Source organism: Haliaeetus albicilla, chromosome 2 (assembly GCF_947461875.1).
Source record: "Haliaeetus albicilla chromosome 2, bHalAlb1.1, whole genome shotgun sequence".
In the NCBI taxonomy this organism is placed as follows: Eukaryota; Metazoa; Chordata; class Aves; order Accipitriformes; family Accipitridae; genus Haliaeetus; species Haliaeetus albicilla.
The window spans coordinates 46,861,438-46,878,919 of record NC_091484.1 but is presented as its reverse complement, the minus strand read 5'-3'; the positions used below and the strand labels follow the sequence as shown (position 1 = coordinate 46,878,919).

The 17,482-nt window shown below is 36.9% G+C and overlaps 1 protein-coding gene across 17 annotated transcripts in view; it reads left to right on the top strand.

Annotated features, from left to right (window-relative positions):
* The window catches only part of HDAC9 (histone deacetylase 9), a 499,915-nt gene that overhangs the window by 285,714 nt on the left and 196,719 nt on the right, over nucleotides 1-17,482 (top strand). For 13 of the 17 annotated variants that reach the window (XR_011322675.1, XR_011322676.1, XM_069773867.1 and 10 more), the window contains 6 exons: nucleotides 339-467; nucleotides 3,310-3,425; nucleotides 9,123-9,245; nucleotides 11,165-11,212; nucleotides 11,661-11,871; nucleotides 12,288-12,505. Coding sequence is in view for 15 of the 17 variants with exons in the window: in XM_069773867.1 (XP_069629968.1) it covers nucleotides 339-467; nucleotides 3,310-3,425; nucleotides 9,123-9,245; nucleotides 11,165-11,212; nucleotides 11,661-11,871; nucleotides 12,288-12,505 (845 nt within the window). In the remaining 2 variants the exon portion in view is untranslated. The remainder of the gene's footprint in view (nucleotides 1-338; nucleotides 468-3,309; nucleotides 3,426-9,122; nucleotides 9,246-11,164; nucleotides 11,213-11,660; nucleotides 11,872-12,287; nucleotides 12,506-17,482) is intronic. The other 4 variants (XM_069773833.1, XM_069773830.1, XM_069773820.1 and 1 more) reach the window with 1 other exon arrangement.

Below are 17,482 nucleotides of genomic sequence, written 5' to 3'. Positions count from 1 at the left end.
CTACAAGAGAGATAAAAATGATGTAGAATAAAAGTTGCATTCATCTCTAATTTATGCTTATGATCTTAACAATAATTAATGGGTAACTTCAGAGTTGAAATGGGATGAGAAAAATACTGGGATCCAAAGCTTTTCAGCTCTCTTCCTCTCTTTCCTAGCCTCTAATCTAAAATGGAGTGGTATGAGGAGCAGCAGGATGGCTGGGGAGGATGGGCAGTAAAATCTCTGCCTCCAAGCCCTCCTTGAATCAGATGAGGGCCTACAGGGAATGTCAGTGGTGTCTGACACAAAGTAGCAATTTGATTTGTAATAATTTATCTTCTTCTCTTCATTTCCAGCATCAGAGCCTAATTTGAAGGTACGTTCAAGGTTAAAACAAAAGGTTACAGAAAGGAGAAGCAGTCCTTTACTCAGGAGGAAGGATGGAAACATCAGTTCGTTCAAGAAGCGACTCTTTGAGGTGACAGGTAATTAAGAATGGAGAAATTCTGTATCAGCTGCAGCTGCTCACAGAATAGTAGTGGTATTTTGGAATTGAAACCGTTTGCTAAACAAAAGGTTGTATCTTTTTTTTTCTGCTGCTGAAAAGAAAACCATATTAAATGGTTGTGTGTAAATAGCTTGTAATCAAAAGTTTTCTACAACTTACTAAAAAGTCATTGTCAATTTGAAAGCCATACTTTCAAACCAGCTTGGAAACCAGTACTTTACAACAGCAAGTACAAGAACAAACAAATGGTGGACTGTTGGTGGCAAGGGACATCAAAGGAGAAAACAAGAATAGTCTGTTCCCTTCACTTGTGTCTTCTGTACAGGGACAATATTTTGGGTCTTTCACCTCCCACTTCCCATCGCCCATGGAAAATGCAGATACTAATACCAGGCACAAAAACACCTATCTGGCATTACTTAGGTTAATCAAGGACATTTTGGAATCTTATGTTTGGCTCATTCCTCTGGTTTCTCTTGTTTGAAAATGTCAATATTAGCTGTTTTTGATGTAAGGGCTTACTAAGCTGGTTTTTTGAGAAGAAAGAGTTGAAACATTTAAAGATTCAGTGGCATATTGTTGGTCATAGCAGATAGTAAGTATTCTTAGTAATTGAAAGGGAACTTCTAGCATGTAAAAATACAGAATTAGCTACATAGGGAGGGATTAAAAAAGGAAAAAAAGCAAAGTAAGAGTTTGTCATCAAGTAGTATTTGTTTTCAATATTTTTCCTGCCTTTGAACTTAAAAAGTGACAGGGTGGATGAACCATGGATGCTAAGGCTTTCTTTCACATCTTTGGTATTGCAGAGTGGTAAATTTTGTTATGTATATTATGTTGCAGAATTGCACCCAAGTTCCCAAACAGCCTAAAGTCCTCTCCTTAGGATTAGTATGCTGCCAAGGCTTTAACTGTTGATTTGAAAGAAAAGAGCATTTACAGTATTTGACCTCATTCTGACATTTCTTGCTTTGACTTTGCATCGATATTTGGTAGCTTCGTGGCTTGTTCAAGTGATGTTACAATCAGGTCATATGTTTATGCAACCAACTGTTACTAGTCTGTCAGATGTGTCTGAATTCACTTGGTATATCAGACTTATGTCACACCCAGATGGAAACATAACAAACATGAACAAATTCATGTCAATGTCCTCACACATACAATTCTTATGACAACTTTTCACAGTATGTCATGTGTAAAACTGGGATGTGGATGTGAATGTAAGTATGAGAGTAACTAAATAAGGTAATTTCCCTATAAATTATTTCCAGATTAGAATTTTTTTACAGCTAATTTATTATTTCCATTTGCTGAAGCTCTTATGAGATTCTTGATCTCCACTTCCCCTTAGTTTTAGATGATTTCTTTATATTTTGTATGCTCACAAGTAAGGTATAATGCGAAATACTTATCCCAGGAGTTCTTTTCTGTGACCATTGAAAGAGCAGAAACCTGAATATAAATGTGTTCTCTTCCTAGCTCTGACAATAATTCCAAGCCTTACAAATTACCATTTTAATTATTAATATTGGCTATATGACAGATTGCACCTTTCATAATCAAAACTTCCCTGATCAAACATTTCTGGCCAAAGCCTTTTTCTCCTTTTTTTTTTTTTTTTTTATCCTTTTAACTGAAAATAGTGCTTTATTTAATTGCCTATTTATACAAAAAGTGCTATTGTAATTTTTAAAAAACTGAGAGAAAAGAATAAGTTTATCTTTCTGCTCTTCTGTGAAAACTAGTGAAAATAAGATGTGAGAACTTTACTTGACCAGTTAGTATAGCTGGGTACAGATTCACTTCAGTAAATTGAAGTCACCTCTAGTAGGAAAGAGTAACAGGTCCAAGAAACAGCTAGGAAATCTCACAGTAATTTTCGTCAAAGTGAGGATATATTTTTGCATGTGAACTGGGGCAGAAAGAGTGAAGAAGCAAAGAAGTGGCTATAGAATATTTACTGCCACATTTAGATATTAATTATTTTAACTTCCTGAGTACTTTAATTTGAAAGCTATCCCATGAAATAGCTTACCTCTACTAATGCTGCACTCTTCCATCTTTAACCTTGTTAACTGTTTCCATTACATAAATTTAATTTGTATCAGTGTAGGATTAGAATAACTCAATACAACAGCACACGACAAGATCATCCTCTTCCCCTTTATCTTAGACAGAACTTGGGAAATTTTAAATCAAGATAACATACAGTCTTTCAAATGCTATTTTAAAATTTTTCTATGCTATAAATATTCCTTCATATTTGTGCCAAAGATGTAGTGAAAGAGGTGTATATTTTGCCGTTATTACTTGCGTACGTAATTAGTCCACAACAGGCTCATCCCCTTTCTAAACAGAAAGAGGATGGCAGTAGGCCTCATGAATTGACGACACGTTATCATGACCTTTGCAAGCCTGCTATCTCTGTCATTTTGATCTCTTACAGAGGCAGGACTCTTTGCAATTAAAAAGTAAAGACTTTCTTTTGTTTTTACTCATTACAAGTTCTATGTCTGTATCTCTGCCTGATACTCAGTACCATACCATCTTTGTGGGAAAAATAAATAGTAAATTCTTCCCTTGTGAAGCAGAGAGATAAGAAGGAGAAAGATCAAGAGTGTCTTTCCTTATTAGCACTGTAAAAGGAAAACCAAAGAAATGGAGGATGAATTAAAAATCTTTAATGTAAGTAAATAGCATAACCAATAGATAATTTTCAACAGCAAAAAAACCTGTGCCATAAAGAGTATACAATTAATCAAGATCATGTGTTTCTTTCCAGTATGAAATTCATGTATGCTTAATCTGTTTTTCAGAATCCTCAGTCAGTAGCAGCTCCCCTGGATCAGGCCCCAGTTCCCCAAGCAATGGTCCGACCAGCAGTGTAACAGAAAATGAAACCTCAGTTTTGCCATCTAACATTCAAGCTGAGGTAAGATTCTTTATTGGGTAGATAACTACTCAGATTTCTAGACTGAAGAGATGTGAAACTTCAATTTGATCATACTCACAAGCAGAGTACTTGCAGAAGATATAATTGTCAGGGGTACCAGGACACTGCAGGCTGACATCAGAGTATGTTATATATGAGATACATCTTCATATATGAGATGCATGTTCAGGAGACTTTTTGGTAACAAAAGTCCAAACAAAAGCAGCAGTAATGCTACTGGAAGAGTGGGAGAGAGCTATGGAAGGAACTTGAAAGCATCTGTGTTGCAGAACATTACCTTCTGGGATAACCTGAAGAAGTGAGCAGTGCTGAATGCTGATGGAGAATTTTCATGTGCAAAGAGTGATTTAGGCACTGGTGACCCTAACACGTGTGAGTTAAGGTGGTCCCAGGTTCAGATGACTGCTGAAGTAAATTTGTTTAATTACAGTATCGGAGTTAGGTGACTAAAACCTTTATCACATCTGCCTTTTATCTTAATGTACCTCAGTTTCCTTGTCAGGGCAGTACTTATCAACATAACTGACATGCCAGGAGTCTTGGATGCTTGTTTTGTAAAGCGAGATTGTACACGGAAGGAATCTTAACTACTCTTTATTCTGTTTCATACATACATGCCTATAACAACAGGAATGCAGATGGTAAATCAGTTGTGATAAACCTCATTTAGCATAGATGACATGCCTAAGTCATGCTTTCCGTGGCAATATTGTAAAGGGACAAGAAACTAATGCAACAAAGAGAGAATCAAATTCTACAATATTCTGTATCCAGTGCCTATACTTGCAGCAATTCCTGCTTTGTGGCAAAGTTTTCTGTTAATTGTTGGTTTATACTGTTTATGTTAGAAAAATTGCATAAGAAAATGTGATTTAACAGAGTTTTAGCTAATGGAGCTATTTCTCCAGGTCAGTGGCAGGACATTCACCTCAAAAAAACCTGGAATGGGCAGTTCAACCTCCAGCAGTGACTTTTCCCCATAATGAATTAATTGTGTGTGTGAACTATGATCCAGGGGGCAGGTGGGTGACCTCTGCACACTGATTAGTAGCCTCTCTCTGGCCCGTAACCAAAAAGAAAAAAAAATTGCATTGATGGCTAACATGTGGTCTTGCCTCATAGCCCTCCTGTATGCAATTGCAAAGAAATTTAAATGATGCAGAGTAAGATCCATCATTTGGATTAGATCAGATCCTAGTTCAGTGAAATTAAATGGTGTATTTTGATACTGGGAACATTTTAGATAGAAGTTTGTAATATGTGGGTGTTAGTGCTGTATTAAACAGGAAATCTTGTCCAATTGGATCTTATTATTGACCTGAGGATACTACAAAATGCAAAGGGAATAATGTCTCAGACTGATACACGATGCTTGTTACTTTGCATGTTATAGTTTCTGGGCATTTGCCCACAGTGTTGAACCACCATCAGAAATGCATACAATCTGGTCAGGCTGGCAATCTCTGGGGAGATTTGGAAAGGTTGTAGCAACAACCAGCAGGTTTATATTCTGTTTATTAACAGAACACTGCATTGCGCTTCATTTGCCATTAATATGCCAGACATCAGAAGTTATAGCCCCACCAAACAATTGTGGATGCTCAAAAGAGCCTAAAAAGTTCCTTTAGAAGTTGAGCTCTGTGTGCTGGAGTCAGTCACTTAGCATGCTGGAAGTGTGCTAAGAAGCTGAAAGTATGGACTTCCATTTCTGGATCCAGTCAGGGATTTCTTTACCTCTCTGGTTACTTGACTCTTTAATACTGTGGTCCTGTGGGCTCAAACATTTTTCCATAAATCTCAGCTGCAGTGCATTTTGATTTCAGTGGGATTTTCTCTGGTAGTTTAACAGCCGCCAAACTGCTACGTATCTCTTTTCTAGTTTAGCATTAGCTGCCAGCTCTCAAAGGCTATATATCTAATCAATTTTTCATCAGATACACAAAGTACAGAAGTTTCTAATAATAGGATAAGTGTTCCAAAATCACCCAAAATATCACTTGTTTTGCTGTAATCCCGCATGACTCACATTGCTGTTGTTTCATAATCATTGCTGTGACATTTGCAGTAAGTGTTGTGCTCATATCTGAGTGGGTGGATAGCCACGGTTTTCATGGCAGCAAATAAAACACTTTTTGCTGGGGGAAAACAGGTTGCTATGACAGAGAGCCATTTACCAGTAAAACATGAGTCAACACCGTAAATGATTACACTCTAGTGCATAGACAGAATTTGAGCATTATCAGTAATGAAACAGAGTTTTAAAGTATTTTTGCCATATCCGTTTGAATAACGAGACTTTTAAGTGGTTTACCCTCCAGAGCAGACAGTCTGGTGGGCAGACATTTACATTTTTTTGAATGAACAAAGGTGCACTGCAAATGCTACATTTTTGCAGATAATCTTTTACTATCACAGTTCCCTTAATGGTACTTTCAGTACCATTTGTTAAAACACTGGTCTCATTATATGAAACTTGAAAGTTAAACTCAAGATTTTAATTGCACCTTATAAATAAAATGCTGTTTTTATTAGGCCCAGTTGTCTCCAGTATCATCAAGGTTCACCGCAGTAGCTATTTGTCTCTTGTAGCATGCCGTACACTTTCAGGTCACCTGCTGTGCTGGGGCTAAATCTTACTTGCATGAGAAATGCAAGCAGGATTGAGCCTGTGCACAGCATGTCCCTTGAGTTCAGAGGGACAACCTGCCTTAGTCATGTGAAATGATTAATTTTAGGCATTTATGGCCTGGTCGAAAGCCATTGAGGGCAATGGAAAGTTTCCAATTGGTATAAGCAGGCTTCAGATCATTTTCTGTCTTTCATTTGTGCTTTGGAGAGCGGCATTTCCTAGAATATCACCTGATTATACAGGAGACATAAATGACATGCATGGCAGATAAACACATGCTTGATTTGCGCAACCCCACAGCTCTATGTTTCTAATACTCGGCTCCTTGAGGTGCTCTTTGCAAGTGGCTAGTGGAAAAAATGTGTAGGTTTCTGACCAGCTGGTGAGGTTTGCTTCAAGTCTATGTGAAGAGAGTCTAAATAATTACAAAAGAACCACCCCAAAAGCCTTAAGAAATAAGAGTGTAATTGTGAATATTTAAAGCTATGACAACCTTACTGTAGCTCGACAATTGAGAAGTATTAAAGCCAAACCATTTCCTCTTCCCCTCCTAATGTATAAATGTGCATATAAACATGCACAGATGAAATAGGTGTTCCTGCTTCTGAGCAAGTCCCAGTGGCACAAGGGAAGTACAACAACTAATCATGGGTACTTGCTGATCATTGTGCAGTTACATTTAGTTATTGTACTCTATTTTAAGAAAGAGAGTAACTCTGTTGAAAGGCTATTTTAAGCATCAGGAAGCAGGATCCATGGACCCAGTGAGTAAGTATATAGAGGAGCAAGTAGGGCAGGTTGCTTTTTGGGGTAATTTGAGTGCCAGTCCAAACCATCAAGTCTGCATGTAGGACAAGGAACATGGCTTAGCCGTTGTGCTGCCAAATGATACTGCTGGCAGCTCCAGCTTGTGCCACCATTTCAAGGTATTATCAACTCTATAAAAAGAGAAGCTGCAGCTGGGGTCATGCAGTTCTGCCTCAGCATACGCAAGACCCTAATCTATGCAGGTGGGCTACTACATTTTTGGGGGGAGATGACATTTAACTGATGCTTAGGCTAATATTACCTGAAAATATTTTAAAAAATCAGTTGCTTACCAAAATGAAAAAGACTGATTATTAGCAGTATTATAAATTGGATGGAAATGCTCTTACTAATAAACTCCTGTTTTCAACATTAAACTCCCATAGTACATAACATGATTGATTCTGTCTCATGAAGCAATCATGCTTGACCTTAATGTGGGAATGTGTTATACTGCTATACACCCTTTCACTGCTATGTTTGTTAAGTCAGATCTTAGAAGGTAGTAGGGGCATGCTGAAAACCAAAAAAGGAAACTTGCATTTTTAAAGTGGCTTTGTATAGATGCTGCAGTTGCTAAAATTTGATTATATTCTAAGAGGCACATTAGAGCTGCTGCAGTGTCCTTTTTCAGTTAAATCTTTGTAGTCTCCCTCAATACTATCTCCATGGTCTTGACATACTTGGTTTTATTCATGGTCAAAGGTGGATGTTATCAAGGCAAGACACTGTTAACCAGGAATTAATGTAATATACAAGTGAAGCTTCTTTGTTTCGTATGCTGTTGACATTCCCTAGGTACCAAAAGAAAATTACAGAGATAGACTTCTACTGTTATTGTCTCAGTGATAGGTCGTATCTCCAAACAAACTGTATGAGGAAGGTTATGTTTTGGAATAACATCCTGTGTTTTTGTGCTTAACCACTTTTCATTGATGGTCTGAAGTTGCATTGTATTAGCACAAAGCATTTTACAGAGTTAATTGATATTCCAGGTTTGTCCAGAGGAAAATCTACAGCTCCCCACAACATGCTTGACAAGTTATTATATTTACTTTAGTCAAAGCCCGAGTGTGCAGTATCCCTCTTGGAGGTGGTCTATTATTGGAGTCCCATATGCTTTTTGTTTGGGAAGAAAGCAGTCACTGTGTCATACTGTTACACAGGGTATTCTTTTTCAAGGATGTTGTTCCCTTGGGGACCATATCATGCCAGAGTTCCTAAGTCTAATAAGACCTTTGTAGCTCTTATTGTGTTAAAGTTCTGGGAGGGAAGCAAGAGTTAAACAGAAAATGTAATTCAAGCAACTATACTAGACCACATGTTGAAAAACATGACTGTTAAAGCAAAAAGGCAAAGGCTTCAAAAAGATCCCTGTTGTGGTAATGTAACTTTTTATGTTTTTTCCCAATGAATCTGGAATGGAAAGACAGAGGGTGATCTTTGTAGAATGTCTGGGTTTACTTGACAGTAATTAAAAATATATCAGCAATTCCATGTCCTTGAAAATTATATCACAAGGCTTCAAAAGAAGTGTTAAAGATTTTAACCCGAAGGGAATTGGGAAGGCTGTAAGGGGTATGCCACCATCAGAGAATGATAGGATGCTGGGTTTGTATATATGCGTATAGAGAGAGAGACAGTATTTTTTTAAAATGGCAGATGTGGCAATCTGCCTCACTTTCTACCCAAAATTCCCATGTCAATGGAAGTAAATAATGTGCCTGAAACATATCCATATCACAATCTGGGTAAGAAAATACATGGAGTAGGTAGAAACCACATTTCATACCTTACAACAAAAATTATAATAACCACAGTAAAGTAAAGGTCTAATACATCCACATTCGTGACACCTTTGATTCGGCTAGATATACTCCTTAAGTCATTGGCTAAATTTCTAGTAGGGAAAGTGCAGTTGATGAGAAGAACTGATGTTGAGCTGATGAGAAGTTGGTGAGAAGAGATGGTCTAGGAATCCTCAAGATTTCAATTTTGCATGGAAATTTGATTTACTAACCAAGGAATAATCCAAGACATCTATCAGTTGTTTTCTTAAGAAAAGAAATACCAACAGCTTTTTCACAGGGACAGTACTTTTCCTTATCTGGAACCCCATTGGGATGCAAATCAATGCATGATACATAACTGGCTTTCAATGTAGCAGGATAATGAGGGTAAAGTAACCACAATAAAAAGCTTGGAGAGTACACTTCTGTTGTTTTTCCCCTTTATTCCAGCATCTGGTTTCACAGCAACGCCTTTTGATACAGGATGAATCAGTGAACTTGTTGAGTCTGTACACATCCCCTTCTCTGCCCAACATTACCTTGGGACTTCCAGCAGTACAACCTCAAATCAGTGTAAGTGACCAGTGTCAAGCCTTCCTGTCTACTTTTGCTTCCAGAAAACCTACTTTCTGACTATTGTCTTTTTTTAGCATTTTGGAACGTAAGCAATTCGGAGTAGGAACCTGACCTTCCTTTGCATTGGGCAACATCTGAACATTTAAGGGCACAACGTCAAAGCAATAATCATTCTTAATTGCAAACAAACAAGTGCCAGTGTGGAGCTTAGCTAAGTATGGGCCACATGCACTGCCTTTATGTCTGCAAATCAGATAACAGATTTAAGACATGGTGAGAAGTATATGAGGAGACCATTTAGTATAAAAGTTCAAATTCTGTGATCACCCCTACCTGGTAAAGTACAGCACCTCTAACTTTTTATGAGATTCGAGTAACAACCTAAGCTGGGCCGGAGCATAGTAGGGGAAAAATTTAGTATTCCCGCAGCTAGGTTTGTTATTTGAGGGGCGTGCTATCAAACAGACAAATAAAATTAGTGATATGTGAATGAAGCTTAATATTTTAATGACAAGTTCCATTCATATGCCCTTTGTTCAGTCTGCAGCAATCACCTTTATTTAGAGCTAAATGTTAAACTAATATGTGAAATGTATGAAAACACAGGCATAGTATGTAAGGAAATCCATGCTGATGGATAAGGATCTTTAGATCTAGACCAAGTTCCAGGAATCTAGAGGTGAAATCCGAGGCTCAGTAAAATATCTGAAAATTTTGCCACTGGTCAAAACTTCCCTTTTCTGATTTCCAGCAAAAAATATAAAAATACTGATATAAGTTGTATGGTATTTCTATGCAACAGTGTATAAATTCTGAAGAAATTTTAGCAATTTGAGTTCCTTAGAACATGAATTGGTAGCTTCTATAATAATATTAGGGGTGTAAGTACAGCTTCCCGTGGTGTAAAAAAAAAATAATCTATACGATCCACGGTGGTTCATAATAAGTGCTACTTAACTCCAGTGCTAAATGTAGTTTCAAGTTAAAGTTTCATGTTATTTTATGGCTTTTTCAGTACATTTACTGTTCTTACCAATAATATATTGCTGCAATCCAACATTTTAACATCAGATATAGAACTTTGCAAAGAAAATTGTGTAAGCTTTAAATCAGTTCTCTAGAAGCCTTTCATGAGATACTTATAAGCAAATTGTTGTTTTTAAGGGGTGGAAAAATTGAACTGATCGTGAAAAGTAGTGCTTACTTTTCCAGACAATATCATCAAAAGTTTCTTAGCTATTTCACAAAAAATATAACTAGCTTCAAAGTAATTTTGTAACATTAAAATGGAAATGAAAATATGTTTATTTTTCTCACTTAAATCATATGAGCTTTTGATGTGGCCAGCTAGCACCAATTATTACTTTTGGCCTTAGAAAAAACAAAGGGGTTGATTTATACAAGTAATGTTTATTTCTGTTACTAGAATAAGCAGTTGCAAATTGAATGTAAAGTTTACTTTGGTGTTTGTTTTTCAGGGAAGGGTGATAGCAGAGTGTGAAGTAAGCATACACCCAAAAAATATTAGTGAAAACCTTGGTTTGCCTCATTAGAATTTATGGAATTTATATTATCAGAGATACTGTTTTTACCATGGCATACTATAAGTGGTTATCTGCAAGCCTCAACATGCTTATTTCTGTTAGGTTATTATTCTTGCTGTAAAAATTGTTATTCTTCTTTAACTGCTCTTTTAAGAAATACTTTTTTTAAAAACTAGACAAAGAACAAAGAAATATAAAGTACATTTGCAATGCTAAAGCTTCCAAAAGCTTTAAATCAGTAATTGTGCAATTTATAAGGGCACTTTAAAATGCCACACACATACAACAGCTCTTGATGATTGTGTAGATGAGAGTTTAACTATACAAATGTACTTTGCAAAGGGTAAAACTTACATTTATGCTGTCCTTCAGGGAGTCAGGGAGTGCTCCAGGAAAAGTAATAGCTTCCCACTACTACAGGTAATTATTTTGTTTTGCTGATTGGCTTACTGTCTGATGGAAAGTTATGTGAAAAAACAAGCCTTGCCTATTCCAAACTCAATGGAAACTATTTCCTCTGATCCCTTATTTTCCTGTGCAGGAGGCTGTGGGAAGGTCTTTAGGAATTTTAAGGATAGGTCCTGTCTTTTCATTAATAATATTCTAACTAGTAGTTCCTTATGCTTTGGCTTTTATTACTGATTTTTTTCAAGTGGTTTCATTACTCAGTTTCTCATAGTGTTACATTTAACTGGCATGTTATTCCTCCCTTTTCATCTCACAGTCAAGCTGTAAAATAGGGATGTTAATCTTTTCTTCTGTATATATTCATAAAGTATGACATCTAATCTAAAACCATCTAATCAAGCAGAGATATAAATGGCCAGGTCTATGAAAAGCAGTTACCAGTGTCATTGTTCTTTGACAGGCTTCATCGTCATTCAAAGAAAAGCAGAAGGGGGAGACCCAGTCACTCAGACAAGGAATGGCCTTGGCTGGACAGTACGGGGGGAACATTCCTCCATCCTCAGCTCATCCTCATGTTGCTTTGGAGGGAAAGCCAAACAGCAGCCACCAAGCTCTCTTGCAGCATCTGTTACTCAAAGAACAAATGAGACAGCAAAAACTTCTTGTGACTGGTAATGATCAAGGCTTCAATGTAATAATAATTTAAGATGTTTTTAATGACATTTGTATTCACATTAAATCAAATGTGCTAACACAGATACTATACATCCTTAACCGTTGGGAAAAGTGGAAGGGTGGGAGAAAAAAGGACAGCATCTTTGTTTTCCCCCCTCTAGTGATTCTACTGCAGTCTGTTAGCCTGAAAGAATTCAGTGATTACAGAAAAGAGAAAATGATTACTTCATCACATTCTTTTGCAGCTGCTGAACTTCCCAGCGTGGCAAGGCACGTGGTACACGTCCCACTGCATCAGCACTGATGCAAAGTTCTGCAATATACACACCTCTTCTTGCTGAAAGCTTTCTCTCCTATTAGAACTTTTAGTTTGTCCTTCTTCACACGGGAGTGAAATGTCCCTGTTTTGCAGGAGCAGTTCCTCTTCATCCACAGTCTCCTTTAGCAGCGAAGGAGAGAGTCTCACCTGGAATAAGAGCTGCCCACAAACTGCCTCGTCACAGGCCACTGAATCGAACCCAGTCAGCTCCTCTTCCTCAGAGTACTTTGGCCCAGCTGGTCATCCAGCAGCAGCATCAACAATTTTTGGAGAAGCAGAAACAGTACCAGCAGCAGATCCACATGAATAAGGTGAGTTCCCAAACTAAGAAATTGCCAATAAACGTAAAGGTTGAAAACTAATAAGGAAGTTTAGGTAATGGTGCCATGTGGTCATGGACAGCAGACAGGTTCTTGCACGAGTATCTTGTTTATGCATAGTTGGTGTAAACGTTTGTATAGATCTTCATTTTCAGTTTCTGAAATATGCTACAAAGGTAATTTGTCATTCTTGACACCAGTAAGAATACAATTCAACAAAATAGGGTTCACAGCATCTTACAGGTTTAAATTACAGGGGGTTTCCTGTTGAATGGTAAATGATGCCTTAAAAATTACTAGATTTCTATCCAACTTTTTAATATGCACTTCTGAGCTTCAGCCATCATTTCATTCAGCTGCCTTTGCATTGTATTTTAAGCTTTCTCATTGTGGACTAGTATGTGGAGTAAATATATAACTCATTTGAACTCAATCAGCTGATTAAATTAATATTTTTTTGTGTAAGAAACTTATTAAATGTCTGGAGAAATTTTTAATCTGCTTTTATCAAACCAACTTTTTCTCTGTAAGTCAATTAGTAACATGAAAGTTTGTTATCTATATGGCAATATAAAATACCATATAAGGAGAAAGAGAAGAATATGCTCTTGCTAACATCAGGTACAGAGTTGAACTGTGCCCATCTTTCCCTGTAGAATAACAGCTTATTCTGAGGGTGGAAAAAGAAGAGAAGGGACCATCCATTAATAAACAAAGAGCAGCAGAATCTAGATTTATCAGGAGCTAACGTTTCTACAAATGTGATGCTGTTCCCTGCTTTAAATGAAGATATGCAAGTAATTAAATGCTTTTATCTGGAGAATGTTTTTCTGCACTTCCTATATAGCTTTCCAAAAGGTGTTTGCTGGACCTCTTCTAGTAATTCAGATATTAATCATGCATCTTTAAATGTCTTCTTTTGTTTGAGGGTTACTTAATAACTATATAATGACAAAGAAGGAAAGATGAAAAGTGGGCATTTAGCCCTTGTACCTAAGAGAAAAGGGAAAAAAAAAAAAAATCAATCCACCTTACTGGGTGAACTTCCCAGGGGGTACTGATTCTTTGGAATCTACTAAGAATTCCCAACAAAATTAGAAACAAACCTAGAGTTTAAGTACATAGTTTGTACAGTGGTTTGGTTATTAAATCTTGTCTTAATTAGGAAAAATGAAGACCAGAAAACTTCAAAGTTCAGAGCTGATCCTTGCATGTTAACCCCTCTCAGCTTGGGTGTTTTGATTACTCAAGTAGGACTCCAGTTGGCTTTTCTTTGAGTATGCATTCCATATGTTTAATCAAGATGGCATATGTATATCTCGTAGCCTCAGGTTTTGAAAATATTTCACCTGCCCTCAATTGTCTGAAGAGAAAAGAATTTTTACCGGTGAAGTACTGAGTCTTTGTGCTATTTGTGGGTATTCACTACAAACAGATCAGTTCATGCATTTCTCACAAAGCAAAGAACCTCACTGACATGTTTTTGTTAGATCATATGTTTGTTGACATAAATTCTACCATAGCATTTGGGGATAAGTGCTGTGGCATATAGGTACATTTGTCCTGAATGTGAAAATTAAACTTGAGTCACGTAAACATATTCTTAGTCACATAGGACTAGGAATGCATTGCACCTCACAAGAGCTAGGCTGCATAAGGAAGTAAAAAGACTGCAGTTAGTTTGGGATAATGCTTGTTTCAGTAACATATTTTTTTCTGAGTTAAACTGCAGTGAAAATATGTGTTAAGGAGAATAATTCCCTCTCGTACTTGAAATACACTTTCCTTCTCACATGGTTATTTGTGATAAAGAGACAAAACAATTCCTTCTTTTAAAATGTAGAGAACCTAGCTTTTGTCCTCTACAGTATAGGCTCTACACATATGCAGATAGTAGAAATTTAACTTTATCATAGGGCCTTTTGCTGCCTTGAACCTCCATAACCTACTTCCTTTGCCTCAGTAACTTCTCAGTCTGCTTTATCCCTACTCCCAGAGCAGCTAGCCTTCGTCAGGAGCACAGTAACTCATCAGAGCAGCAAACACCTAAGGAGATACTCGATAAGATCGTGCTGCAGCCACAGAAACAGAGGGTTATCTGAGGATGCGCATGGTTTATCAGACTTCACAGTTTGCAGCATCTAGGTTCTTCTGCGGCACCATTCTCAGAAGAACTATTCTGATGAATAGCACTGAAACATGTCAGTGGTCTAATCATGTATCCGTCCTTTGCAAGTATACAGAAAGCCAAGGGGCTTTCTTACATACTTAAAAGAAGAAACTTGATTTTTAAAAGCTGGAATTTAAGGGTAGCCCATAGACAAGAGAGTGAGAAAAGATCAAATCATGGAGTGGCTTTTAAATACTGAATCTAAAACTATATTCTTTAATCCTTTAACTTAAAGGTTCAGATTGAACACCTGTGCCTACATAAAGTTTTTGAACTCTGCTAGCATGGTAGAATATACTTTGTTCAATCTTAAAACTTGCCTCTATTCACAGTTGAAGTTATTTGTTCATTATGTAATTTGCACGGCTTTACAATCAAATTTGCACTCTGCAAAGCAGAGTTATTTGAACCTTAAACCAGTAGGTATTCTAGACCATGTAGCAAAGCAGCCCAGTATCTTCTCATTTCTTAGGACAAGTTTGGGCATGTATGAAGTGAATACATACACTTGTTATTTTCCATTGTTCTGTCCCTTACTCTTCTGTTCATAGGCTGTATAATGAAATCGGCACAGAGGTATAATTCCCTCCTTTTCAGTCATGAAAAATGTAGAGGTTTTTTTAGTAAGAAATACTCAAACATTCTTTTAAAAGTTTTGTTGAGAAAGACCAGAACTATTTTAAGCTGACAAGACTATGAAATGCCAGTTGATAAGAGCTTAGAACAAGTTAATATCATCTTTTACTTTTTCATTTCTCTTTCTTTTTTTCCTTATGTTTAGGACTTCAAGTCCTTAAGGCTTTAATATATCTCAACTAAACGCAGTATTTGAATGTTTGCCCTGAACTAAGATGATATGGCATGTGTCAGCACTCTCTGAAAACTCTTTTTGGTCAGATCTTGTTGGCAGACATACAGGTGAATCTTGCTGTAACAACAAAAAGAGGAAGAGAGCAAGTTTCTTCCCACCCCATTGATCTTGTATTTCTCTTGTATTTCTCTTGTATTAAAAAGCTTTTTTTTTTTTTTTTTTTTTTTTTTGAGAAAAGAATATACTTCAGCAGCAAGCCAGTGCTGCTGCGAGGGTGATAACAAGCAAAATCTAACATAGGTCAGAGGTAAAGAATTCCCCTGGATCATTTCCATTCTGAAAAGAAACAAATCATTGCCAAGAGATGTGCCTCTGTCCTTAATAACAAAGAGAAGATCCCCTATGGATTATTTCTGGTCAGCTGTCAGATGCCAGGCTTTTGATGTGGGAAATGGTATACGTCTCTGCTGAAGTCTGACATGTATACCTGCGGGATCTAGTATGCTGACCTTCTAAAAACATTCTGCGAATGTTGACATCCCATCCAAAAGTAGGTAGAAACCTTCGTCCCAGCTTTCTGAGGAAAAAATAATAATGAATGTGAAGTAACCTGAACTCCGCTTGTCTTTCTTAGGGAAGATCGGCTTTGCCATTGTCAGCTTTAATATACTTCTGTCCAAATGACAGCTTATTTCCTCATAAGGCCCTTTGATCACTATTGCAGATCTTCATTCTGCTCAATAAAGGGAGTCCAAAGTCTGAAAGCCCCAGTTAATATTATTGCAGTCAGGTACCAAAAGACCACTACTACAATGAAAACCTTAAATCTGATGTTATTTGTGTATCTCTACCTAGAAAGCTTTGAGCCTGCCACTTGCAGAAAAAAGGGTGATTTTGATGTAATTAATGTAAGTGCAAAGCCCGTAGCAGAAGTCTGCATTCGAGATCTCAGAAATCATAAGGTGAAGAGCATGTGAACAAAGCCCTGTGTCTTTAAAGGTTATTTTTTGTCACATATGATGAATAAAGGCCTGCCTCCGCTGAAGCTAAACTAGCACTGTCTTAACTGGGACCAAGATTTTATTTGATCAGTTTGGGAACCCTACATATGTTCTTAAAATAATGTATTCATAGTATTTTGACAGTTTGGTTTCAATGGTAAAATCCTCCTCTGTATTGGAGTAGTAAAGTTTAAAATAATGATGCAGTTGGTAGTGTACACTGAAGTATGGGAGCACTATGGATAATGTTAAAGCTTAGATAAGGAGCACCTGAATTTCAGTTTTCATTCCAGGATTGGTTTAAAGCATCTTTGTATAGGGAACCAGTGACTGGGCAAGACTGTGAGGTAAAAAAATCCATGACAAAAAAAATACAGAAGTGAAAATACTGTTTATAAAAAATGAAAAATAATATGGAAGCTTCTGTTAATTTATTGATGGAAAAAATAGGAAGACTATTTGTTGTCAATAGGAATATTGAAAAGATAAAGTTAACCCCAGATTAATCATTCGCTTCTCTGAATGATATTTATGACATACAGAAGACTAGATCAGGTTCAGCTTAAGTACATTAATCTAGTTTCATTAAACAAACTACAACTGAGGTTTTGGCTTTCCAGCTTACACATCTGACTAGCATTTTCTGAAGGTGAGAGGTAGCACATGTCTTCTTTCAGATATTGTTTATAGCAGGGGATAATTTGGACAAAACTAAACCAACAGTTGATTGTGTTTGGAACTGAAAAATGCCCAGAGCATTTTCTCCTTTATTGAGAACTAATGTTTAAGCCACAATGCAGAAGAACAATTTTGAAAGATAAAAAAGTTGTACTGCATGAGTAACAGAGACAACAATAAGCAGGTGCCAAGTTGTTTCAGTACAGCTAACAACATACATAGCTGGTCAAAGTAATCTGATAGCCATAGGAGAGAAGGAGAAAAAGTGTGTTCCATAAGTATATACATGAGTTCTTAGAAATGACTGC